Here is a 27,895-nt window from a genome sequence, read left to right on the forward strand (position 1 = left end):
TCTAAATACCTAACGCTCTCAGAGTGGCTTAACCCTTGAGGGCTTTCATGTATTTACAGTGATACCCTTACCCATGGATCACTTCTAAACCCTTATGAAGCATGAAATATTGTCCCACACGCTAATATTTCTTCTCCTGCATTTAAACTTAGATTTAGATTTAAATTTGCTCACCCTACCTGAAGGTCTAAAATAAAAAGAGCATGTACAACTCAGTGCAGTCATGTTGCAGGCTATACAGATAACCATTGACAACTTATTTCCAGTATCACCCTGTGCCTAATTTCTCTCCCTCTATCTTTAAACGAGCAACTTAAAATCACAGATCTGTTAGGAGAGTGGTGCAGAAAATTATTCTCATGACTCACGGCAAAATGAGCTGCACTGGAAGGGCTACAGTAATCATAATTAGTGGCCACAAAAAGCTCCTGAAGTACAAAAATGTAATTAGAATGCAGGCACGAAGTAGAGCATCTGTACCTAACGTTACCTCGTATTTTCAAACTTTCAGCAAAGGCAGTGTATAAAATCCAAAACGATAAAGCCCAGCGTTTGCCTCCTAAGCCACTTAAATGTCAGAAACACTTGTCTTTGAAGGGAACCACCACTGTGAAAATCGTGTTCTGTCAGGCGTGCCTTGTATTGAGAGAACAGACGTGGCTGGTGCAATGTTAATTAAATCTGGAGATATGGCAAAAAGCAGGAAAATTGAGTATTTAATGTTAAATTTAGGCTGATAAAACAAGTTGATGGCTTGATGGCTTGATTATGACAATGTACCAAAGTGTTTTGATTTTCCATGGTACCTCAGTTTTTTTTTCTCCATTATTCTAAAAGCTTTTTTCTTTAATGGGAAAAAACACTCAAATTGGAATTTCCAGTAACCTTTCTAAAAGTGTGCGGTAGTTAAAATAATCTTGCTGAAAAAGAAAGAACATCAGACTTCATCAGACACACTATTAAAGGCAGCGCTGGTGCAGTGCTAGGTTGCAAAGTGGCTTGCAACCGTGGCCAGATTAAAGCAGATTAAAAGTCTATACGGGATGGCCCTTTGGATGTGCCGATCCATCAGCTGATGCATGCTGGGACTGAGATCACCTGATTTGCCGGTATTGTGGGTGAGCTTGACTTCATGGCCCGCAGAACTGAAAAAAAGAGGAAATTTCTTTCGTCTTTGTCCAACCAGCTGACCATACTGCATACTGTAAGCATTATATTACGACCTGTAAACCACTTAAGTACAAAGAAGTCGCCGTGTTTTAACCATTTCGCATCTCTGCATGTAGAAATCCAGCACGACATTGACACGATCAGCGTGATCAGTCTTACTGAAATGGCCACGTAGCCTAACAACCTGGTGGTTATTATTGTGCTTTTGTGTGCACATGTGTATGTGTGTCTATTTATGTGGGCAACCCATTATGAGCTCTTGGAGAGGTCATTTGGCTGTTGACTCCCAGTCTCTGCCGGGAGCGGCTGTATAATTGCTACTCTAATTAGTCACTTTTGCCAGCCGGTAATTCATAGTCACCTTCAAGTGCTTCTCCCATATACACAAACACACACACACACACACACAATTTGGGGGATGCATACAGTAACATCCTGTGTACACCAAAGAGTTCCGTCGCTATCGGTCTCTTTTAATTGTTTCTTCTATTTTTGTAATTATAGGCTCTCAGACACCCGGTTTTGGATGCTTACAACAATTGACATGATAATGTTTTCCATGTTGACACGGAGCTGACGATGATTTATAGCAATTATGTGTTAGCAAACGGCACTTTGCTAATGAATCTGAAGGGTAGGGGTATTTCTGAAGCGTGACAGCTTGGCCTGCACAAGAGCCTTTGCTTTAATGGAGTCGGCATTGACTGAGGTGTGCAGGTTTCTGTGGTATGTAGAAATTTTCTGTACAAAAAAAAGAAAATTGTTTGGAGGAGATTCTTTTTCGGTTTGACTCTTTTTGTCGTGAGAGAGACAAAATACCTAATTCAACCTCAGATGTCTGTGAGTAGGCTCCTACTTTAATGTTACCTGATTGTTCTCTAAATATCAGATGCCTCAGGTTCTTGTCACTGCCCATGTAGATATGAAACCATCATACTTCTGCATAACAGTCTGAATTTGTTTGTCTCTTTGACCCCTATGCTCTTTTTAGATCTACTCCCTTTATTAACAAAGATAAATTCAATATTCTCTTTACTTCTGCTGCTAAATGTTTGCATTGGTAACTGCCCATATGTGGATTTTTTACCCTGTCATTGATCCTCCTGTTAAACACAAGGCTACATTATGCTGATGACCTTCTTTCTCTGTCATAATGGGATCATTTCCAGATTTGTTTGGTGCTTTAACATCCAATCCCCTTTATTTTACACCTCTGTTTCCACTTCGCCTGCACTATAGCGTTCTTATTCCTTCCCTGGTCTCCCCTCCCCCCGCACAGCCGTCTGTAAAGTCACCTTCTTTCCAGTGCTCATCAATCTCTGTTGTGCATCTTTCCTCCGGCATGCCTTTAAGGCCCCCCTCCTTTGCTCCATTCTTCCACCTATTTTACTTCCTCTTTAAACCGTCTTTCAATCTGTGTCCTCAGTCACGTAGCATTAAGTGCTGAAAATAACTTCATGATTAGATTGCATTAAATTAGTTTTTTACCAAAGTTGCCAATTAAATAATCATGTAAAGATAAATGCAAGGAACTTTAGCTTAAAGATAATTATTTAAGACAACTAACAGTGAGCTGAGCAGAAATGACAATTTTGCTTCGGTCATCAACCAAAGCACTGGACAAATGGCCAACAGCTACAGTTGTTTGAGGCAGTTTATCCTGGACTGTTGGAGCAGCGATCAGATGGACTGACAGACATCCCTGCAAGCATGGCAAAGAATGGCTCCCATCTATGGTGGTCCATTTAAAATGGGTAAAACTCACAAATCCTGCCATCACACAGTTAGATGGGAGTTTAAATGGACCACTCCCATCTATGGTGGTCCATTTAAAATGGGTAAAACTCACAAATCCTGCCATCACACAGTTAGCATGACACAGTTGTGCTAATATTGCTAACGACACTAATTTATCGGTGTTGTAGAGAGTTGCACTTCCAAGGTAAAAAACTGGTCGAGGCATGCTAAGGCTATAGAGGCTGGGCAGCAGAAACAGAGCAGTGGATATTGGTTCCAACTCTTCCAGTGACCAGTTTTACATTTTCTTCCCATGTGACCTCATGTGGTAGCGAAAGCGATGACATTCTCAAAAGTAAAAGTGGCTCTTCACAGAGTAGTTCAAAGGTCATTCTGTTAACAAGGAGTCTGAGATTGGCACTGGTAACATGGTTTGCATTCCCTCTTCTGCCAACAGTCTTCTTTTTTACTTCATGGTGCTAAAATAAGGCTCGAAATATAATGATGTGAAAATAAAACGGTCAGTGTGGGAATTAAGATTCTTTGTTTGTTTTTTTAATAAAAGGGGGAAGCTACAACTATTACTTCGCATCGAGAGGTAGCTGAGATTAGCATAAAGGTTGGCGGCATCTTGGGAGAGTACCCCTAAGGCTGTAATTAACAAATAAGCGTAAGGATATCCTTATCCATCTTAAGTGTAATGAATGAGTTTCCTTAAGTATTGAGCCTTATTCTTTCTCCATTTACAAATCTGCCAGGATCAACTAGGGTCAAAGTGACTGAAATTTCATCATCAGACAGTGAGTGTGAGAGCCAGCCAGGGATCTGTGTCCCTGGCTGGTTTTTGTACTGACTATGAGTGCACCCCAGACAAAGAAGTATCACAGGAATGACTGCTCACCCGTCATGTCTCCAGCTGTCCATATACACAATAAATAATAAAGGCCCCTTTAGACCCAGAGCCTGTCTGCTCTGAGAAAACAGCAGACCATTTTCTGGCCAGAAAACAATAGGTACTCTGGAGCAGGTGCTCCTGAACAACAGCCCGGAAAAAATCTATGCTGATTGGTCTAACACAGAAAGGACAACCTCAAGAAAAACAAAAACAGTAAACTTGCAGAAGCCAAAGAAACAACAGAACAAATGAAAAAGATAACAAATAGAATTCCGAAGTGGATCGATTGGGCAGCGCAGGCTTTGGTTGCGTTTTGCATGGGAGCAAGAGAGACAGACAAATGAGTGGCGGTGGTCAAGTGAGCCAGAAAATAAATGAAGAGATCTAGCAGTTTTGAGCCACAGAAATATAATATCTCACTCCCTTTTTTTTACAGCAGTTGAAATGCAAACATATACCTGCCCACACCTCTTTACATTCCCCATTGCCCCTTCATCCTGTCCACTGCACCTGCCATGTGTGTGCACCACCTGTCACACAGACAGAGGCAGGAAACTGTGATGGAGACGGAGACGTAATCTGGTTGTTGCATTTTTATAAAGTCCTGTAAGTACAAAGCTGTCTGTACATCAGGGGACTACTTTGCCTAATGGTCACAGGTCTTTGGCAAAGATACACAATGGTCTAATAGAAGCTTTTAGCTCCACGAAGAAAAGTTACTCAGAAAGAAAGTTCTGGATACTTCGGATGGAGGAAATAAACTGCTGGGTATGAGCTTTAGACGTGTCTAGCTGTTTCCCCTTTAGCGCACAGACATGAGAGTGTAGGACATTTTTGAACTGTTCTTCTGTTATATGCTGGGTGCCTCGATAATTGTTTCTAAGGTTTTCCTTGTTGCAGCTGTGAGTCACTTTTCCTCCCAAGTTCTCCTCACCTCTCCGTACTTCCCTCCTAAAGTCTTTCCTCATATAGTTTCGTTTCCTCCGCCGTCTCTTTTCGTCCCTTTCTTTCTTTCATCTGCAGCCTCCCTCCTTCCCGTGCTGTCATCTCTCTGCCCTGCCACCTTCCAATCCCGGATCACCTCATCTCTCTTCATTCTCTACCTTTTTCTATCTCGTTTCTCCATCTCTTGTTTGAAGTTAAAAGGTTAGGTTGGATGACAGATCTCTTTAAGACTTTCAACTCCAAAGGACTTGAGGCAACAACTGCTCAGTCAAGTTCTAATGGAGACATTGGAGAAGAAGAAAAGGAGACAGAGTAAACTGCAGAGAGAAAAAGGAGAGTGAGATGGGGTAGGGGTAGGAGGTGTGTGTGGGGGGGGGGGGGGCAGATAGCAATTTTGTTTTCTTCTCAAGTGCCCCAAGAGACGGTGAGGGGTCTTTGATGTGTTATGTTTCCGGCCTATACATCTCTCTCTCTCTCTTTCACGTTCCTTTCTTCGTCCTCTGGTTATTTCACATCTTCTGTCTCCTTTGTTTGTGTGTGTGGTTATTTCATTCATTCATTCCTTCCGTCTGTCAATTTGCATGAGGCAGAGAAACGGGAACGTGGAGGGATTAGGGAATACTCAACTTTTTGCTTTGCTTTCACAAGCTGGGCGAGTCAGGAGTGCTCTCGTCAAGTTTCATTTCTGCTTTGAAGTTTTTGGAGTTTGACACGTAACGATGCTGGATTTGTTGGGTGTTGTTACGCGTCATCGCAGACTCTACGGCTCTTTCTCCCTCAGACACGCCGTGGAAGATCATCTGTTCGCACACACAGCAAACAATGCTTCGTTGTCCGAGTCCAGCTGGCATCTTCTCATTATTAGCAGTCTACTTTCTCCCGCAAACTCGAATTATTTATTTCTTTGGGAAAGATGCAAAGCGCTCGTGCCACCTCCACCAGTTGGATTTCATCATCATCCTGTCTGAATGCGGTTCGTCATACTCCTTGGGTCTCGGTTCGGCACTTAACTGGTAGAGAACAGCTGCTTGTTGAAGCAGACCCTCGTCTTGTCAGTCCTATAAATACAGCTTGTGTATTTTTACGCACTGTTGTTTTAGCTTTATTTAAACCTGGAACGGAAAAACACAGCAAAATCTATAATGAGAGTGACTCAGACGCTCACACAAACAAAGCATTAATTCACCGGATGTTTCGGCAGGATGCACCGAGCTTTTTATTGCTTCTTGCAATGAAATTACGCGCCGCAGCTCTCGGACTACACACAGTGGTATCAGATTTCCAATAATGTAAATTTATGTTGATTTTTTTATTGAGCAAGTTGGAAAAATTGGCGAACAACGATATAAATTGCATTCAGAGCAGCAACACTGTTGTCAGACAGTGAAACAGAAAACCACACTGCACTGGAGTGAAAAAACTAAAATAAAATATTTTAAAAAAAAGCAAGGCTGTGTTAACGTGGGCATGTTTTTCATTCTAGTGAGACACTGAGGAGAGATTTTCATAGCATGCTGAAAGATTTCACTTGTTTACTTGCGCACACTCCAACCATCCACTGTGGTGATTATGGTATATTAAAATTACCCCAACGTTTTCAGCGGAAGGTAATTCATCACAAATTCGCCAGCGCAGCACTTTGACAAATGATGATTCTTTGCATTGAAAGAAAAACTGAGCCTAATTGATTTGTATTGTCTGCATTCCCATTCGTGGTGTGTTTGTGCACTGATGCTACTGAAATAAGTCCACTGCTGGCTATGCATTTGGTAATTCTATTCATAAGGTAACTAAAAGATATTTTAACAATCTTCCTGCCAAACAAACCTTCTCTATGGGCTGATTCAATATTGTAGGCAGAAACCTTACCTCTACAATAAAATGATATACACTCAATTAGCCCCCTCCAAAGTCACAAAATTCTTCCTGTAAAGCAAAACCCTTACTTTGTTTAGTTTTTGGCGACGTCACCTTTAAGCTTGTCTCTTTGCACACCTTTGGACCAATTCCGGCACTGACAGGTCACATCAGAAGTGATCCTTGGCATTAACATGGTGCACATTCTGTACATTCACGCATATCTGCCATTCTGCCACATCCCAAAGACGTTTGCTGGACACAGTTCTGTCTCCCACGAGGGGCCATGAATTCCACTAAAGTCACTTTTATGTTCATGAAAGCAGAGATGACTTTGTCTTTGTGACAAAGCATTGTCATGCTGCACGTACCTTTGGGAAGATGTTAGGTTATGACCATTTAGAGATGCACATGATCAGCAGCAGTACTCAGATAAACTGAGGCATTCAATCAACATTTGTCTGGTATTAACAATGGCAGCGTGTGCCAAGGAAGCATTCCACACCCCATTACACCAGCAGCAGCCTGCAAGTAAAGCAAGAAAGGTCAGAGCCATGAAGTCATGCATTCTGAGCCTATTCTGAGTCTACCATGGGCAGCTTCAGCAGAAATCAGTTTGTCATTTAATTAGACCATGTTATTTTGCAAAAACTGTAGCTGTTGTTTTTGGCTAACAGGAGTCAGGTATTATAGCTCATTTGCCAGCATTAACAACCATATCATGGTGAAACTTACATTTTCATCCCCACTCTGCTGTGTGATGTGAACATTAGTTGAAGCTCCTGGCCTGCATCTATATGACTGTATGTAGGACACCTGTGCCGCCCAGCTGGTTGAATATAAATTGTCTAAGCAGGTGTGCAGGGATTGATAATAAAGTGTATATTGGAGGTATTGGAAGCTTTTACGTCCACCAATCCAGGGTTAGGATCAAGTCCACATCTATACCTTTATTATATGGATTTTTTTTTTTACCTGGCCAGATGGAAATCTCACAGAACTGTGAAACTCCTAACCTTGTCTCCTTTGCATATCAACCCTAGATTTCCTGAATCCTTTTCCCTTTCACACTGCTTAATCTGATGGGGTCTGATATTAAAGATTAATAAAATGGAAGGTTGCTGTTGATGTTTTAGTCTTGTTTACAGAGGTGTTCTTACATCTGAATTACATCCATACATGATTTATTGAATTCGCAGAACCTCTGCCTGCAGTTGTCCAGTTGAAGTTTCTTTCTGGTGTCTTCTAAAACCTTTTAATTTGGGGAAAATACAAATATTTAGTGACTTTGAATGTTTAGAAAGAATCTAAACCATCAGCAGCTACTAAAATATTTTATCAAAAAAGTTTTTTGCTTTGTTTTTCTCTGCTCGCCTAATGTCGTCACTTTGTTCACTCCTACCTTATACCCTTAAGAGGGCTCCCCTGCCTGACATCACAAGCCGACTCAGTCAGCGTCCTCTTGGGCAAAAAATGCCGCGCCATTTTTCCTTTTGAAGGCTGTAAGAGTAAATCACCCACTAGGTGCTCAGAGCTGTCTTTGAAATACTCCACAGCAAAAAGTGAAACGAAGCAGTAGTGTGCATGTGTAAATGTCAGCGGGATTAGAGCATGTGTGTGCCAGTGTACATAAGTGACTTTACATCTGGTAGCTGAGATTTAACCAGATTGAAAAAAAAACAACTTTAAATTCCAACTGATAATCCACAAACCTCCGGGGGATGAATTCAGTGTGAGTCTTGCAAACGTATGAAATCGGGAAAACCCCACGATGCACAGTGGACCGCTGACATTAGAGCCACAGGGTGTTTGCACACACTTCTTTACGTTCTCAAATCCTAACTAGCTAATCAACGTCGATGCAGTTAGTTTCAATCGTATATGCAGCACCATCAAAACCACAAACACATTATCCCCCTGCAATTCTGAGCACCGACTCAGCAGATCGACGTGCCGCATATGTGTTAAGCAGCTGTGCAGGATGATCACTGGTCGGCCAGATGTTGCATCTCGCACCTAAATAACAGGGAAAATGGAATGGATTGATTAGAACTCCCATCTGCTGCGCTGGGATGGTGCTAATAAGCAGGCTGCAGAGTGCTCTTTCCTAGAGAGGGAGGTTACCGCAGGCAGAGTGTTCAAAGGCTGTCGCAGGTTGTATCAGAGGGGCCGAGAGAGGAAGAGGTGAAGCACGGCCCGGTGAGTTTTGAGAGGCAAAGCCTAAAGCCGACAAAAGGGGAGCAACAGAGAGGCAGATAGGCGGGAGAGGGCCGGTGCACTCAATTAAATTGCACAGCAGGACGGGGTAAATGGTCAAACATGCCGAAGTGCGCCACAGTCAAGCATTTTTCAGAAGAGGTTAAACAGGTGATGTACTAATGCATTTCAGTCAGCGTTTAGTGGAGAGGAAAGCATTTAGTTTTCACTTCCCAAGCCAAGAATGAATGTACAAAGGGCTGTTTTTTACCCACACTAAATCACAAAGTGGAGGCAAGCTCTAATAGAAAACAAACATCCCTCTTAAATGAGACACCGTACTGCAATATTAATTTATTCGCCCACACAATGTGGTCTCGGGAGGTAAGGGAGGGTTTTGAAATGACTAATTCTTACTGTAGTTAACGTCTGGTTAAAAATGAAAACCAAACAAAACACACCATCAACATCACCTCTGTCATTTAAAATCCCATGTATCCAAAATCAAGTCGGTTATTTCACCATTGCTTGATTTACAAGTGTCAGTCAATCTGCTGCGTGCAACATATTTCACGCACTTCCTGTGATGAGAAGCAGCGGTTTCTGGCAGCAGAATGAGATCAAAGGATGTTTTTTTGCCTTGGTGAACAGGGAGCTTTGTATTCCCTGACAAAGAACAAAGTTAAAGTGGTTTTCAGTATTGTGAGTCTATTTTTTGTGCAAGTCAATGACATAAAGGCTGTTCTTTCTTTTTTTTCTTTGGTTGTCTTCTGTTGACGCTAACGCACATCATCAGGCGTTGTATACGTAGCCATCTCTAGCCTGTTGTTCTTGTTTTGAACTGATGTTTTCTGAGTCATGTCATTAAAAAAATATGCACAATACACAGCATATGCACAAAGCATAAATATTGTGTCTTAAAATGTTTTCTCATCACGGTAAAAAGAAAGTACACCCTGTTTATATTCTGAGGTTTTAAATATAAGCGCAGACTCTTACTGCTTCCATTCAGAGCGTAAGTAGCAGCCAGGTCCTGTTAATCAAATGTACTTGATTAAGTGCTCATGACCAAGTGTGAGCACCTCTATAAAAGCGGTTTCCAGTAAACGTCTTTGGGATGTGGCAGTTTGCTGGTCTGCAGCATTCAGGTGTGTGCTAACACAAGGACACAAGACGTCAGCAATGATCTTAGAGGCACAGTTGTTGCTGCTCATCAACACAGATGATGTCAAACTCAACCACTCCAAGGTCAGACTGTAAATAATATTTAAATTCTAAGTAAATAATGATGGTATATAATGTCTTGTGTTGTTAAAAGCATCTAATTTGAGACCCAGCAAAGACTAAATTAATTTTTTATTATGTCCTGATATGTAAAACCTTAGTCGTGACTGAGAGCGTATTTTCTTTTTACCATGACTGCATACAGGGTACAACAACCTGAGCAGGCACTGGGCAAATATCAGAAATGATGAAATAAAAGCCGTCTCTGTTTTCATGTTTAATGAAGAAAAGCTTGTTTTGAATAACAGAATGTTTGATGAAGAAAAGTGTGCGTTTGAAGCTTCTTCCAATTTACTTTTATCATTTGGAGATACAAACCTGCATTCATTTATAAATCTACCCTAAACTTGCTGCACTCCTGTGGCCTCACAGCGGCATTCTCACTTCTCTCCTCGCGGTTTAAGGTCAGAACTATTTTGTTTCATCTAAACAAAGTCTGTGCTGCCAATATTCATCAAGCTTTTTCTTGCTCTGTGATGAATGATTTCACTCTTGGAAAAAATCCATAGACGCTTTCTTCGTGCAGTATCCTTCACACTGTCACTGTCACTCGTTTCAACAAATAATCCACGTGCCAGCTCCCATGCGCTACCGTGACTATTTTTCAATTCAAAGTTGCATGGGGGGCTAATTGTACATGCAATGATTTTCCCCAAAGGCCACCTTATCCGTTCCTCCTAACAGATGCTGCTGCTTGTGTTTCTTTTACGTTCAGTAGCCTGATGATGCTCCTCTACTTGTTTCATGAACATTCACCTCGCTTCTTGGAGGAGCTTCTTTTTCACGTGGAGCCATATTCTATTAAAAACACCCAAGGCCAAAACCTGAGCAAACAGTAATTGAAACTAGCTCACGTCATGCTGATGGTTTTGCTGATACACTTTGTACATCTTAGAATGGTGCACTGTTTAAGCTGCTTCACAGATACTGAATACATGCAAGCTGCTTTGGAACCCGCTTTCAATCTAGCTCAGGGATGTCAAACTAATTTTTTATTATCATGGGCCACATAAAACCCACTTTGATGTTAAGTGCGTGGGACCAAAGAAACTCACCTATCTGTCAGTCTAAGTAGGTTTAACTACACATCAACTAACCATTGTAGAAAACCAAATTCCCTATTATTGTAGAACCTTTCTGTCCTGTAATAGTTTATTTCTTCCTTCATTACTTTGGTGTAGTGTAACCAGCCATGGGTCCAGTCCAAGGTTTATACACTCCTTCACATTTTCCTGTGCCATCCATAGGGCCAGATTGGAGTCTGTGCTGGACCGATTCTTGTCCCCCGGCCTTGTGTTTGGCACTTCTCATCAAGATCCTTTTTTTATGCTGTCTCTGACTGTCATATCTCTTGTCATGCCTGATCTGTTCTATATGTGTGAGTCTTATTGGCAAATATAAATTAGTGCAGAAGGAAAGTCTTTTTGGCTGTAGGGGTCCAAAGCCATGATTTTACGAGTTCTTCTATAAACCTGCTTGTGTGCAATTAGCCTTAAATAGAGATTACATGTTGTAACAACTTGCTGCAGGTGGACTCTTAGATTCTACTTTCAGATATGTATTTTTAATTGCTGTTTTTTAATAATACATAGGATCAAATGCACTTTTAAATTAATGATTACCATTCCTGTAAAATGCTAGTTATCAAAATGTCTACAAGTAAAAAGATATTAAAAAACTCAATTTTAATTTCAGACGGTGTCCTGAAACAGTGGTAATAAGTTCATATTTAATGTAATCACAGCAAGGCACCAGTGAAGCGTTACTTAAAACTGAAAAATGATTCAGGATACTCGTGACTTTCCTGAATAACCTTTTAATCCAAGCTCCATTTATCTCTCTGGGTTTTCCTCTCAGATATGCGATAAGGAGTGGCATTACTATGTCATCAATGTGGAGTTCCCAGTGGTGACGCTCTATGTGGACGGAGTGACCTATGACCCCTACCTGGTGACGGACGACTGGCCCATCCACCCCTCACAGATTGATGTTCAGCTCACAGTCGGTGCCTGCTGGCAAGGTGAGCAGCCAAAGCTGATGATGACACCAGATAGTGGTAGCAGGTATTCAGTTAATGTTCTTCAACAGAATTCATTCATCTTGTGGGCAATTAAAAAAAAAAGTGCAACTGAAACGAAAGTTTGAATATGAAGGTCAGTGCAATTTGAAGTATTTTGAGGATCCTCCTGCTGCTTCTATACGTGAGAAGGTTCAGGGATGACACTGCTGAAGTATTTGCACTGAGGGAGTCACCGAGTGTGGAACGTGTTCTTTGGCCTTGAATGAACAATGTAATTAAGAAGAGCACTTAGTCTGCCTCTGACAAATGACTGAACGAGTGTGAATGAAGGCGTACAATTAAACTGTCCTCTAAACTGATAGCTGCCACTAATTGCATAAGGGTAGAAGAAAGAGGATTTTTTTTTTTGCATGCTGCTGATTTGATAGCCCAAATGAGAATGCTCAGTGATGCTTAGCCTTACATAAAGATGGCTCTCAATGTGGGGAGCAGCAGCAGGTCATCATTTGTGGCTTTTATTTGCATTCATCCTCCTTTACTCCACCTCCCTCTCCCATTTTTTTTTCATTGAACACTGTAGGCTTTCAGGAAGATTAAAGGGGCCTTGAATAGTAAAGGGAGTTCAGAGACTATTTGTGCTTTCCTTGTTGGGGCCAAAGTCTCAGTCACGTATTGTAAAGGCAGTACTGAAATCTGAACATAAGCCATTAGCGACATAAATAGCCTTTTCAAAGCACAGAGTTAAGTATCCAGTATGTTGATTGCAAACATGCTTGCAAAGTTGCGCTCGTCTGTTGTCTAACTCGCCCGGTTTGGGCTGTAAATGTGTTTTCAGAGTAAAAGAAAAAGAAGGAAAGTGAACAATTACTGACGTGCAGCAGCAGTAGCATGTCTTTGCTTATTATAGCTGCTTACTGATGGGCTTTACAGAAACAGTCGGATGCTGATAGAGAGTTCAGGCAGGCTATAATATGATGGAGTGTGGTGGCACAGTAAATACAAACAGATTTGTCAGCTCTAAGTGCTCCACTGATATTCTGGAGTATTTAATTCAATGTAATGATTTAATTTCATGGTTCATAAGTCTTAACTGGTCAGTCAGCATTGTCTAGAAATGGATTCTGTCCTGACTACAGCAAATTGATTTAATCGAGAATTATTGTGTTACATACAGTCACCCAAATAAGCCGTTCTGGTTGTTGTAACAAGGTCTGTAGTGTTGCTGCATGGCTTCAGACTGATTAAACTCATTAACAGGTGATCATGGTCTGCTTTTAGGGAGCCTGGTAAAACACCAACGTGAAAAATACTTACTGTGTGTACATACTGTGTGCTTTAACACTCATTCTTTTTGCAAATCAGTTGCAGATTTAACCAAACAACCAGCCTAAGAACAGAAATCAGGCTTCTTAGTTTGTTATTACTTGTTGTTTAGTGTAAATTGCCCAACATTAGTTCGAGATCGCCGTGAAGTTAAGATCAGCTGCCTTGCTGCCAGTTTACCTGATCTTAGCACCATCTTAGCATTCTGAATGGCTCAGTTGTGACCATCCGGCACATCCATTTGGCAAATCTAATGTAGCTCTCTATTTTAGTTGCTTTAGCCTGCCTTTAGCTGCTATGCATCTGCAAGCCACCCCAGCCCAGCTCTTCCCTTTTATCCCATATCTGAATGAATCAGTGTTGTGTTGTCTTGATGCCTGCTCTGTTCTGTGTTTGGATCTTGCTGTTGGGGTTCCTCCCTGCAAAAACCGACTCCTGCACATGGAAATACCAATACAAATCCAAACAGCCTGGACTATTATACGCTGGGATGATTCATCCTCATTCTGAGATTTGGGATCTTTCTCTACGAAGACGTTATGTCTGGGTGAGCACTAAGCAGCATCCGCCCCTTCTGCACATGCACACACAAAGGTGTGTGATGGTTGCTGCTGGATGAATGCACGGTTAAAGTAGCTTCAACTTCAGTAGAAAAAATAGTTCCTGTTCTGTTGTGGTCTGAAATACATAAACTATAATACTTTTGGCTTTCCACTCCTCAACAGTTAATGCATGCTGAACTTTAATCCCGCATCCTTACTGTGAGTGAAAAAGAAAACAAAACTATATGTTAACCATCTTAAAATCAGACTTATTGAAACTGCAGACAGCACTGTATTAATGGAGGTATGCTTCTTTGTGAGTGGTGGTGGTGAGGGAGGTTAGTTCTAGTAACAGATTCGTGAATTTCTATGTGCAAAAATACTGCGCAGGTGTTTATAAGGCTATGTTTACAGTTCTGGACTGTCTGATATGATGACAGCATCTTTCCAGGTGGATCTGCATTCATTGAAATGAGTGAGAGGCCTGTGCTGTGAATGAACGGCTAAAGTCCAAGTACAAAACCTTTAATATGCAAAGACAGATATAGATGGTATTAGCCTCATGGTTAAAATTAGTCTTAAACCTACAAGAATCCATTGGCCATTACTGTGCATAAGACAAAGTCTTTCCTGCTAACCTGCTAGTGAAACAACAAAGCTTATTTGGCTGCACATCCGCCTGCCTTTTTCCCACACTCTCCTATTTTCTAATAAAAGTGTTTCCCCCCATCAAACCTTCTGCTTCCACCTTGGAGAGTAAGTGCTGGCTGTGTACTCCTCGCACAGTCAGTCTATATTTACCCTCTGACCTGGCGGAGGGTGTTCATGTTCGGAAGTATGTAACAGCCAGATAGCAAAGAGCAACACGCTCATCCTGCCTCGTTCTCTTCGTTCCTCAAGTGTGTAATCGCACACTGTTGGTCTGCCTCTGGAGCTCCCCTCCTCACAGCGGTAAACATGCAGGAAGTAATTTTGATGATTTGCACTGCTGAGCCATAAATATATCTGTATGTAGAGTGTATTGAATAAATACAGGCTCACAGGTGTTGATACTCATACGTTATAAGTGTAAAGCTAAACGAGGGAGCCACATCTTTCATATTTACACTTAAGTAATGATCCTGTTTCCAGCTCACCCATGCCTCTCCACCTCATCTGTTGTTTTTGAAACGACGCAAATAAAAAAGAGTGAAGATCTATACGGCTGCACATATCGGGCAAAGAGAGCTGACGCCACATAAAGACCAGTCTCTGTAAAGTGGAATGATCAGTGATTTTATCACCTGTGTCATTCCTGCTCTGAAGCATCTCAGTAATCCTCTCTCCTCTGCTTTTCCGTTTTTATCCTCTGTCTGGGATCCTTAATGGTTTCTCTGGCCGCGGCCTAAATTGATAACATCTGTCAGCGTGGGACTAAGTGGAAAGGTGGACATCTTAAGAGAAAGCAGGGGAAGGGAAGAAAAACGTAACTGAGCATGAGAGTGAGAATAAGGGAAGCATGAAGTAAAAGGAAACTATGGCTTTGGCATAATTTGGTGTCTGTTAATCCAAATGTGACTTTGTGGTTTTATGAGATAGACTGAAGTCGCCTGACAGCCTGGCACTTGGCAGGGCATCAGCCAGCACGTATAAAGACATGGCTGCGGAGTGGAGTAACATGGAGTGACTTGATGTCAGTGTGGCCCTGTCGCTCCACACAGTAAAATGTGAATACGCTTACAGGTGATTGGTGTCAGGAATACTAATAATAATAGACTGTATACAGTGATCCATTAACAACCACTACTTTCCCGTCAAGCTTGTAGTTCTGTACAACACATAACACAGTTTAAAGTGACACACTTGACACATTTACCTCTTAATGGCCCCGGTGGTTAATTGATGTCAGTTTACAACAGCTGCTGAACATTTTCATCAGCTTGCTTAAATACAATCGTCATAAATAGAAATGCTAACTCTTGCCTTGCTGTGTATACAAATGTAACCAGTGTCAAAAATCATACTGATTCTCTTTTTTATTTTTTTAAGTGTATTAAAAATGGAAAAACTATAATGTTGTTGGTTGTTCATAGAGTTTTCAATTCAAGTGTTACAAAATTGCACCTTTATTACTGGATACCATTTATTGCTATGATAAAGACGTGTACATGGTAAATGGTCTGATTCTTATATAGCGCTTTTCTACCCTCCCGGAGTACTCAAAGCGCTCTATACCAGCGGTCCCCAACCGTTTTTGCGCCACAGACCGGTTTATGCCCGACAATATTTTCACAGACCGGCCTTTAATGCTGGGCTTACACTGTGCGATTTTTGGCCCATTTTGAGCCGATTTTTGAGTTGTGCGACCGTTTTGGCGATCAGCCCGATTTTGGCCTTCATCGTGCGTCGTGCATCGTGTAGTATACGTGGGGTAACGAGAAGCGATTAACACCTCACAACCAGCTCCCGATCATCAATCGCTTGGTCGTGAGGATTTCAAACCTGTTTGAAATCCTTGCGACCGTCGTGAGGGTGTCACCGCAGTTTCTCACACTGCGCACGCGCAAACACAAATGTCAGCGAAAAAGACGGCGCAGCACGGCAGTGCAGCGTGTGATCTGGACACAAGCGATGGAGGCACTTGTAGAACTTTGGAAAGCTCATCCGAGCCTTTTCGATGTGGCCTCACAAAATTATCACGACCACAACAACCGTGAAAATAGTTGGATTTACATTGCTGCTCAATCACAGCTGCCTGATCAATGTTTTTCATTAGTAATTTAGCAAAGTTGATGGCGGTGGTGTGCGTGTCTGTGTGAGTGAAAGACAGAGAGGGAGAGCGAGCGACAGAATTTCTGTTATAACCTTGATTTTATGGACGCACAGTGTGAGCATCAGAGCATCGGGTCGTATAGTGTGAGACCCTGCATCGTGACCTACGAACTTCTAACCCCTGCGAGTCAATCGTACAGTTTGAGCAGGAGCTGAATCGCGCGACTGAAAAAATCGCACAGTGTGAGCCCGTCATAAGGTGTCGCGGATAAATACAACAAAATAAAACTAGTACCGGTACCGAAAAAAAGAAGATTTATTCATGACACACATGAAAAGACCCAGGAAAACCGAGTTAACGATAAAAACGATAACAAAATAACGCTAAAAACCATACATTTCACACCTGAGCCTCAACTCTCGTGGCCCAGTACCAAACGACGGCCCGGGGGTTGGGGACCGCTGCTCTATTCAACATGCCTCATTCACCCAATCACTTTGTCTATACGTAGTGCTTCCTAAGTACATTCACATGGATGCATCGGAGAGCACGTTGGGGTTAGTATCTTGCCCAAGGATACTTGACCTGCAGACTGGAGGAGCCAGGGATCGAACCACCAACCTTCCGATCAGTAGGTAACCAGCTCTACCTCCTGAGCTACAGCTACTCCTAGTGTACACTTGGTAATGAATGAGGCATTAAGGTAAACAAAGACAATTTGCTTGATTATTGTCACTTAACATGTTATACTTAGAGGCTTCTAGGAAGTCAAATGTCACACAGCCACCATCGTCATTGCCACAGACACCATATATTTCGATTCAGGCTTCAGAACAGCCAGCAGATTTGCTCTTCAAATAAATATGCTACACTATATAAGCTTATATTCTGCTCGCGTGTAGCTGGTTTGACAAGCCTAAGCAATTACAAAAAGGTATATGTCTAAAGCTTGACAAGACAATTGCAGTTCTTTGAGCAGAAAATAGGTTGAAAAGAACATTTTCAAAAGTCTGTTTCCTGCTTGCTTTTTCCAAACTCTTCCATTAACTTTCGAGTAGGTGTATGGGAGCATTTGTCACACAAGCATGACTGGGGACTTGCATCTAAATTCATGAACTGGACAGTAAGCTGAAGAGTTAGGGGGTAAGAATTTTTATATCTACCCCTCTATTTCCCACTTCCTAGTCAAGAAAAAGGCTTCATCTGTTTCTCACCTAAGAAGGCAGGCGAGCAGATGACAACTGGGTTGATAAGATCCCCCGGGTAGATCACATCAACTGGTAGGACTCTGTTGTCTGCCCCGTGGGTGATAAGGGAGCTCTGTCTTAGTAGTCACTGTGCACAATGTAGCTGCAGGTCAGCAATCATAGCCTCTCTGACTTGAGGGGCTGGATTCACTGCTCCCCATTTCTGTCATGTTTTCTCACCAGGAGAGCGAGGCATGATAAAGTGTTTCCAGTAGTGGTCAGTTGTGTCTCCATCTGTGCTGACTGAGCCATTCAAGAGCTAAATGCATCACTTAAGACAGTAATAAATGTACCGTTACAATTTGAAGGTACTGGGCGACCCCCACAAGTAAAGTTTATCATCCTAAAAGTATAAAGAGTTTTCAAGAGTGTGGAGGTCTATTGTATTGAAATAGAAATGGAAATAGACGTACTCTCCTGCTTCTGGTTTTTCCTCTCTGGCCTATGATGGCTTAATAAGAACAAAAAAATAACATATAGTTATTAAGACAAAGAAGAAGTGCTAAATGAGCACAAGTCTCCACCAAGGCAGCTCATTCCCTTTCTTTAAAGCTGTAACTCATTTTGGGATCAACTTGAGAGAAAGGCTGATGTGAAATGTAAAAGTGAGGTCAGAGGTCAAATGTGAAACGATATTTGAATGCAAACTATAATGTGATATTTAGAATCCACATATACCAGTATCACTTCATAACTACTACCAATACAAACAAAGGCAGTAAACTTTTAATTATAGTTTAAAGATAAAAGACATTTTATGAAAGCTTGATCCTATTTGACATTGAAGAAGAGGTCAGAGGTCCATCATAGTGATGTGATACAAACAAGGGCAATAAGAAACATAGTTTTAAACAGCTCTGGATATCATTGTTATCACTTTGACCTTCAGATCAATGCTTTGACCTTAAAGGAGAGGTCAGAGGTCAAATGTAACACGATCTTTGAAATCTTTAAACGTTAGCTACTACATCCTGAAAACACACACCACATAGTTTCAAATTTATGAGGTTTTTTTTTAATCAATAAATCAGTGAGTTGACCTTAAAGACTTTGGTGGATGTCAGCCAAAATGTAACAGATTTAACACCCCCACTAAATTGATCAGAATTCATTCAATAAATTACATGAACGCTGCCAAAAACATAACCTCCTTGGCAGAGGTAAGTATGGCTGGCGTAAGGACAGTATATCCAGGGGGAGTTTTCATTTTTGCAGATGACTCTTATTTTTGTCAAATCCAGTAATACTTGTGCACTGGAGCCTTGCATAAAAGCTAATACCTTTGTCACAGCTGTTCACTCATCAAACTTTGAGGTCCTGAAGGTTGAGCATGAATGGGTCTTGTCCTTCAACAGACACAGGGGTGTCCTGATAAACACACGGCGACCATCGCAGACAAGTGTTATTGTCAGTACTTTGGCCTTTAACATCTATAGCCCAAAGGGCTGCCAATTCCTTCATATTACCCTGCAGATTGTGCCACTGACACCTACCTGCAGCAGTTTCACAGCAGGGATCCGTAGTACTCAACTGCTGAAGTATACCTGCTTTTAAAATGTTCAGAGCTGGTTCAGTCATTAGGAAGGAATTGTCAGAAGAAAAACTGCAGCACCACATATAACGTGTGTAAGGATCCTCCAGAGGTAAAGATTGTTACAACCTATTTACCATCTTTGAGCTGAGATACTCAAAGATGCCTGGCAGTAAAGTAAAGGCAGTAAAAATAATGTGTTACATCTGGACTCCTACCCAGAGCCCACTGTCTACAGCTGCAGGACTAAGGAATGTGTCTACTGGACACAGAGGCTGAGGTTCACAGGGCAGGTCAGAGCAAAACGAGATCAACTTATAAAGAATCTACTTACAATGCAAAAGTGGAAAAAAGACACTGGCATCCGAGTGACGGGTTAATGCGGTTAATAACAGATTAGCTCGAGGCTATTAGATAGCTGGACCCAGTCCCTGACTTGCTGTATCTACTGAGTAATTAGATGCAAAGCAAGCGGCAATCATGGAAGAATCTCTGGACATGCCTGATTTTGGCCAAAGCTGTACATATTTTCCCAACATTAAGAAGCAGGTGTGAAAAAAATCCTGGATTTGCCTGCAGCAGTCTCTTGAGAGCAGGTGGATCAGGGCACAGAGTCTCTCAGAAGTATGTTGAGAGGCAAGACAGATCAATTCATCACGAGTGGAAGACTTTCTCTTGGTATGCACCCTTCCCATCGGTCACTGCTTCACTTCATCCTCCAAATGTGTTTGATCAATGAGCCAGTTTGGATGTTGTTGTCATATGAGGGGAATGTTCAATACTTTTAGTACTTCGGTGGATTACCGCCAGAATTAGAGACCAAAAGAGGGAAAAGGAAGAGAGAAATGAAAGGAAGGACAGGAATCCAAAGGTGACGTTTTGATACCCAGAGCTGGTAACCTTTCAGCTAATGAGTGGTTTGGAGACTCATATCGCTGGTATTGGCCTTTATGGAGTTCAGAGGACAGCCTTTAAATGTGTTGACTTTTTCCTTACCTTTATTTAGCCTGGATGGGCTGGCTGAGGAGCACTTGCACTTATACAGCAGTACCCTTCCACTTAATCATAGGTTGGGAGACACAAAACACGATTCTTTGGGCCAATTATAACCATTATTTGACCTAAAGGACCATAAACCAGTGGTTTACTGCAACTAAATGTTTACATGACCTTCTGTAATGATTCCATAAAAAGTGGAAAAATGATTTTCATTTATCTGAATTGTAGTAGTACGCACTATTTTATCTGTTTGTTGTTGTTTTCTGCAGGTGGGGAGGTGACCAAGCCGCGGTTCACTCAATATTTCCGGGGAAGCCTCTCTGGACTGACCATCCGACCGGGAAAGATTGAGAGTCAGAAAGTCATATCCTGTCTGCAGGCCTGCAAAGAGGGACTGGACATAAACTCCCTCGAGAGTCTGGATAAGAGTATAAAGGTACACAGAGATAAAGGAGGTGTTTCAAAAAGAGGGACTGCTGTAAAACCTCTCATCTTGGTTTAAAGTGTCAGATAATAGTGCAGATCACATCAGTTCAGTGAAGAGGATGGATATTAAAAGAAACAGAGGATGGGCTTTTTTCAGTGTTTTAGATACCAAAAGCCAAACAATGACTGAATGACTCGCTGAATTCAAGTGCGGTACTGTAACAGGATCCCAGTGTTGCCATAAGTCAGTTCATGGAATCTCCTAGAGATTCCTCAGTCAGGAAGTAAAGTGTTTAAGAAACAAACCAACTCAGTGATGAAGTTGCAGACCACATAATGTTACGGGGTTAACACTCCGTAGGTGTTATGTGTATGTGACCCAGTACGTTTGTCAGTATAGTGTAATGTCACAAGGAAAGTGTTGCATATATACATGTAAGTGGTTCAGCTGTTATCCAGACTAACAGAGGCTACGGTCATCTGCGCGTTCCCGAAGCACACCAGTCAGCTTGTACCGTATTACCTGTGTCTACCCAAACAGTGTCGCCACCTGATTAAGCAACTAATGAAGCAGTGGAGCACAGGGGAAGAGACGAGTCGGGTTCTTGCCTTCCCGGCCCTCAATAAAATCTGCCGCCAGAAGCAGGAAACGTACCTCAACCCCTATTCTTAAGCAAATGTACATTTCTTATGTACAAAACTGCAAGTTCACGTCTCCCAACGTGCTGCCCATGATCAACTTCATGCAGAGAACTCTAACAGAGATGTACACCCTGGACACAGAGGTCACTTACCAGCACTTCATCTATATCCGACAGCTGGCCAGTTACCTTAGAAACGCCATGACCATGAAGAAGAAAGAAACATATCAGCGCCTTTGTTGGGATTTGGCGCTGTATAAATAAAATTGAATTTAATTGAATTATATATTAGAAGTTGTTGGCTAACAAATTGCTGTATTAAAAGTAATCAAATATAAACGTTTTGTTGTTCCTAAGCAGACAGAACAAACTATGCTAATTCAGGTTTTAATATGAAGTACAAAATACATCTACTTCAATTCTTATACAAACACTATAATGTGTTGATCAATAAATGTAATGGCAACCAAACCTGGCTTTCTTGAAAATCTTCAACTACCTTCTTCTTCTTCCCCTTTTTCACTGGCGTAGCTAATTGATCGCACTGTGCTGTGCAAGATAGATGGGGCTTTGTGTGGACTCAAAGCCATCGCCCGTAAGCACCCTACCACTCTCAGCTCCTTTATTCTTTCTCCCTCTTCAGCTTTTCCCTCTCCAGCAAACTCCAGATCCTTCTATAGAGAACCTTGTGCTGTGGCGCAGCAAAGAGATGCTTGCCAGCCTTTTGAAACGGCATGCTGGGATGAGGTGGAGGATATGAGAGAGAAGAGGAGAGCCTCTCTAGGGCCAGTGCAGTTTATCTTTTGAGAGCCATTTAATTTTCTTCTTAGCCACACACTCATCTGGCCCCTGGAAGTCCACGGGAAGCTTAGCCAGGCAGGTGGACAGCTGGCACTGCACAATCAGAGGAGAATAACAGGCAGAGAGGCAAGTAGACACAAAGTATAGACAGAGAACAGAAGATGAGAGGAGACAGAAAGAAGTGTGAATGGGGAAAATGACAGGGCACGGGGACTGTATAGAGCACCACAGAGAGGAGGAGTAACTTCACCCTGGTGCTGATACCCAGTTTTAGAAAATGGGAACTACTCATTGCAGTTCTGGCAGGAGAACACTGAATCCTTTTTGAAGTGCGAAGGCTTCAAATCGCTACCATCAAACTCTGCAGGAGAGCACACAGCTCTGTAAAACCAGCTCTACTGTGTGTCTCTATGTTTACGATATTTACTAGTACATGCATATTCCCATTATTATCATACTGCCATGTTTAGTTATGCCAGGTTTTCATTTATTTCAGTACAGTATGGAAGCAGAACTACCTTGAAACAGGTGATCCATCACAGTGAACATTGGATGTGTTTGTTTTATGCCGTTGCATGGTAAAGCAGCGCAGCCGTGATGTTCACTTTGATGGATTGCCTGATTCAAACAAATTGCGAGTCTCTGCAAACTAATGCGTGCACCACTGTACAGTGAAACCTGTAGAACACAGGGACTGCCTGGAAACAAGCAGAAAGGTAGTGACCTTTTATCATTTGCAGAACCGCTGCTGAAATTATTCAGTTTTTACCCCTCAGGCTGATGGAGTATTGCTGTCAACCCGCCAGGCAGGCGGGCAGCGTGGACCCCCAAGTTTGTGAATATGATAACTCGAGGAGGTGACATAGGATTTTGAAATATCACACCATAGGTGCATCTACTAAAAATCTCAGATGAGTTCGAATCTCAGTGATGCTGACCTCAAGGATTTTCAAATTTATACCATAGGTGCATCTGCCTGAGGGCTGGGCATGATAGTGCTACCATGGGATTATAAGCACCCTTGCCTCTTGTTGCATCACAAATATCAAACACTATACACTAAAGGTTCAGCAACAAAAAGTTGGTTTTCTGGGTTTCAGGCGCAGGAGCCTAAGCAGAGAAATCCAGAGCTCCCTCTCCTCATGCAACCTCCTCCAGTTTACCCAGGAACACTTGAATCGTGACCCTGAATGGGATAAGTGAAGAAATACATTTGAAAATGTTGTTTTTTCTAGTCTTTTCTACTCTCAGTATAAGCCACATTCACTTGGTCAAACCCACAAACACATATAATAAACAGATGACACATATCTTGGGCAAACATGCAGACTTGAGGATCTGGATTTTGAATAAAGCATCTCAGATCAATTATCCAGATTGGATAAGCTGTTCTTCCTTCGAAGCCGCAGCCACCTCTGAAATATCCATATAGTACCGATTCCATTTTATTATTTGATCTTAAGGCCATGACTTGAAATCGTTGGAGTTTAATCACATTACCACACAGCCGCGCGGTATTTAAACGGTAAATTTTGCACAGAGAGTGGAATCTGTACCCCTGCCCCACCCCCACCCCCCCACTCCTGCAGCAGGTTAATCTGCCCATGCCCTGCACGCTTTCACTCTGTCAGCTTTCGTATGCACAGGCTAATCTACAGCATCTCAATTAGAGCTGACTGATTTCAGTTTTAAATGGCTCTGTTCCCACGGACATTTTATCATCTGCTGTGTCAGTTCTCGCTCTCCGGCTAACATCTGTGTTTTTCCTCTCCCTAGTTTCACTTTAACCCAGCTCAATCCATCCTGGTAATGGAGGGCGAGGACTTGGAGAACATCAACGCCGCTGTGAGGAAAGTTTCCTACATAAACTCCCGTCAGTTTCCCACACCAGGCATCCGACGCCTGCGCATCTCCACTTCCGTCCAGTGAGTACGCCGCCGCGTTCGTCTTGTTCTTCGCCTTGTTTTTTCACCTTTATCTTTACTGAAATCTGCTTCGTGTGTGTGTCTCTCTGTCGCTTTTTTCTTCCTACACGACGATATTTGATTCCTTTAGTGTTCACACGCTTTCTCTGTTTCTGAGTACCTGCTCTTTAAGATATTCGCCCACCTCGACACTTCTGTTAAAACAACACGGCAGACATCACACCGCGACTGATATATAATTCCCTTTCCGCGCATTGATCCCCACCCCTCCCTCTGTTTCTCGTTTTCCTCTGCTGTCGCTTCCCCTTTCCTTTAATACACCATTTTCGGTTCACTGTCACCACCGGGGGCTGGTTTTTACATTTTCATGTCATGTATTAATAATTCTGCCTGGATTTTGCCAGAGGAACGAGGGGAAGAGAGATGCAAAAGGAGAGGGCGTGTGTGTGTGTGTGTGTGTGTGTGTGTGTGTGCGTGCTTGCGGGCGCAAGGCACAGAGAAGAGAGGCTGGCTGGTAAAACAGCCTCCCTTGGCGGGTTACCATTAAAATTCATGATTGTTTTAAATATATGTAGACCCCTGCAGCACAGCCCTGGGGTTTCACTCTCCTCCCTCCCGATGGGTTCGATGCACAGCGGCAGGCCCGAGAACTTCAACTAACACAGCAGAAGAGTGTGTGAGTGTGTGGATGGATGAGTATGCGCGTGTTGGTGTGTGTGCTGCACAAGCTGCTGGTGATGAAGCAGAGTCGTAGCTGGAGGCGCACCGATTATCAAGGAATACATTATGCTAATAAGGGCTAAGCTTGCATCATTGCTAAATGTTGTTTAAATGAAGTTTTTCCACAGACTGCTGACTAGTCTGCGAGTTGCCGCAGCTGTGCGTGTGTGTGTGTGTGTGTGTGTGTGTAAAATAAGGAATAAAACACTACTTGAGGACATGTGTGGCTAATGTTTAAAAATGGGGTCCACTCAAAAGCATGTTTAGGGGATGAGTTTTATTTAAACATCCAGTTTCATTCCAGAAAAAAAAAGACAGTAAATCTTGCCTTTCAGCTCAGTTAGTTACACTGAGAGTCTGGAAATTGGCATCAGCGGGTGAACAAACTCCCTTCACTGCTACAGACAGCATGGCTTTACACAAATAAACAGAGATGCTAAATATTTCCTGGCGATGCAATTAAACTCTTTCTTGCTGATGCCTAATAAGCCAAATTACTGCAGGCACTGAAAATATAATTAGATGAACAACGCTAATCTTAACAACACGGATCATGGGTTCCCCTTGTCCTCGGTCTTGTTTTTTGTCACAGAGAGCGGTTCAGACACGGAATCTGTACTAGAACGCTGAATTTTATTGATTCTGCGTTCTAGATGCTGTGGAATCAATAAAAGTGTAAACGTGGCGTCGACGGTGCATTATTCTCGTAGCGCAAAAACACAAAAATGGAGAGGGACGCTTCCCGGACAGGTGCTTTCAGCTGGCTCTGGGGCTCAGATGTGATTGGAGAAGTGCTGCAGATAACAGATCTAATCAGCCAGAGAGAAAACACCTGTGTGTGTGATCGAAGTCCAGGTGTGACTAATGACATTAACACTGGCTGTGGTTCATTAAGGTATCCCACAAGCCTTTGCCAGTGAGACACAACACACAGCACTGGGACCCCCTTGGCACGCACCTGTGCTTCTTCCTGCTAAAACTGGTGAAAAAAACGGTCTGGAAAAACATTACTGCACATGCCCACTTGAGATTGGCCGTGGAATGTTCAACGCGAGGGTGAACAATCACGACTCGATACGACATGGCTTGTGTCGTAGCCAGTTGTGGTCTGGGATGCAAATGTCCAAAACTTTAGAAATGGAAAAATATATGCAATACGTCCCAGAAAATGAGTTTTAAGAATCATTTTAAGAATTCATACATAATGTTGTGTTATATATGATATTATAAAAAGTTTGTATAGCCATCATAGCACCAGCGTTTTGTATAAAAAGACATACTACCAGTAATGAAAAGCATTCCCCTATGAAAGATTTTAAAAAACACAAAGTTCAAACTATAAAAATTGGTTTAGCAGTGTAACACAGAGACATGTAAGAGACAAAGACTGAAACAGTGTACCTCAGTGGTTAAGAATAAAGTAAAGAATACCAAAGTGCTCACATGGTGGAGAGGTGGATAGCACTGTAGCCTCACAGCAACACGGTCTTCAGTCTGGCCTTTTTGTGTGGAACCTGCATGTTCTCATTGTGTCAGCGTGGATTCTCTTTGATTTCCTCTCATAGTCCAAAGACATGCAGTTAGTGGGGTAGTTATTAAATTGTTAGTAGTTATTAAATTGCTCATAGGTGTGAACGCGAGTATAAATGCTTGTCTATCTCAGCTGGGATGGGCTCCGTGACCCTGAATTGGATAAGTGGATGAAAATGGAAGGGCTATATTAACGTGTATTATAAGAAACTCTACATAATGTTTCTTTATAGCTTAAAAGAAGGCAAAGGTCTGCAGGCAGGGCGTTTTAAAATAAGTCTCCCAAACAGCAAACGCTGTAGTCTATTGTGTGTGTGAACAGTCAGATTTCTCCTGCAGAATCTCAGGCTGCTCACTGAGGCAAGAGTTCCAATATGTTTCCTTGAGCCATGAGGGGCTTTAAATGTGAGACATAAAATTTTAAAATGTATTCTAAAACAAATGAGCAGCAAATGTAGAGCCGTTAAACGAGTGTAATACGTACCCTTGTCTTAGTTCTTACAAGAAGTCTTGCTGCTGCATTTTGAAACATTTGAAATCTATTAATTGATTCTTGATTTACACCAGTTGCAAGACCACTGCAGCATGAATGATCATTTCAGTATCGCTGAACCTCAGTGCTGATCAAACGGTAGTAGCTGGACTGAGAAACCAGCTTTGTATAGTTCTCAAAAGTGAGGTTGAATATCACATAGCACACCCAGATTACAGACAATTAATTTAGCATTAACTATCAAAAGACCAAAGAAAGACGTAAAAATGTTTTCTCCCGCCTGGCTTGCAGTGTTGCCAACTCTAGCTGTGTGAAATCAAATTCGAAGAAGGTGCTACGCCAAAAACCTCCTCGTCATTGCTGTGGTTGCTACCAAATTGTTACAGTTGGCTGCAGTTTCTTACGTTTGTCTGCAAACACTTGCTAACTACTAGCCATAAGGTGCAACTTTTATTCTGATGGTCAGACCGTCTCCTGGTCTGCGTTGCACTTCCCACAGTGTCAGCACAGCTTGGACAACTCACTTTCATTTAAAGTACAACCACAGCAAAATGCTAAAAGCCAAAGCAATCCCAGTAGGGTTGCCAACCGTCCCTTAAAAAACGGAATCGTCCCGTATTTAGAAACAAAAGTACACGTCCCGTATTGAGCTAATAAGGGACGCACTTTGTCCCGTAATACAGTGAGAATCAAAAGTAGTCTATAAGTTTTAATGTAATTAACGCTTTGTTTGAAACCATAATTCCCAGCCCCGCCCCTGCTTTGTGACCAATGAGTTGACAGCACACTTATGACAATTCGAGTATGACAATTCAGATTACCGCTCATCTCATTGGTTGAGGAAAGGTCGCTTGCGGAGAA

At 42.2% G+C, this 27,895-nt stretch overlaps 1 protein-coding gene across 1 annotated transcript in view; it reads left to right on the forward strand.

The window, feature by feature from the left end:
• Nucleotides 1-27,895, forward strand: part of LOC146504470 (calsyntenin-2-like) — a 325,046-nt gene that overhangs the window by 268,920 nt on the left and 28,231 nt on the right. Inside the window, exons 9-11 of the mRNA XM_085131085.1 lie at nucleotides 11,942-12,104; nucleotides 20,768-20,934; nucleotides 24,143-24,291. Of these exons, the coding sequence (XP_084987211.1) occupies nucleotides 11,942-12,104; nucleotides 20,768-20,934; nucleotides 24,143-24,291 (479 nt within the window). The remainder of the gene's footprint in view (nucleotides 1-11,941; nucleotides 12,105-20,767; nucleotides 20,935-24,142; nucleotides 24,292-27,895) is intronic.

The sequence above is a fragment of the Neolamprologus multifasciatus genome, chromosome 14 (assembly GCF_963576455.1).
Source record: "Neolamprologus multifasciatus chromosome 14, fNeoMul1.2, whole genome shotgun sequence".
In the NCBI taxonomy this organism is placed as follows: domain Eukaryota; kingdom Metazoa; phylum Chordata; class Actinopteri; order Cichliformes; family Cichlidae; genus Neolamprologus; species Neolamprologus multifasciatus.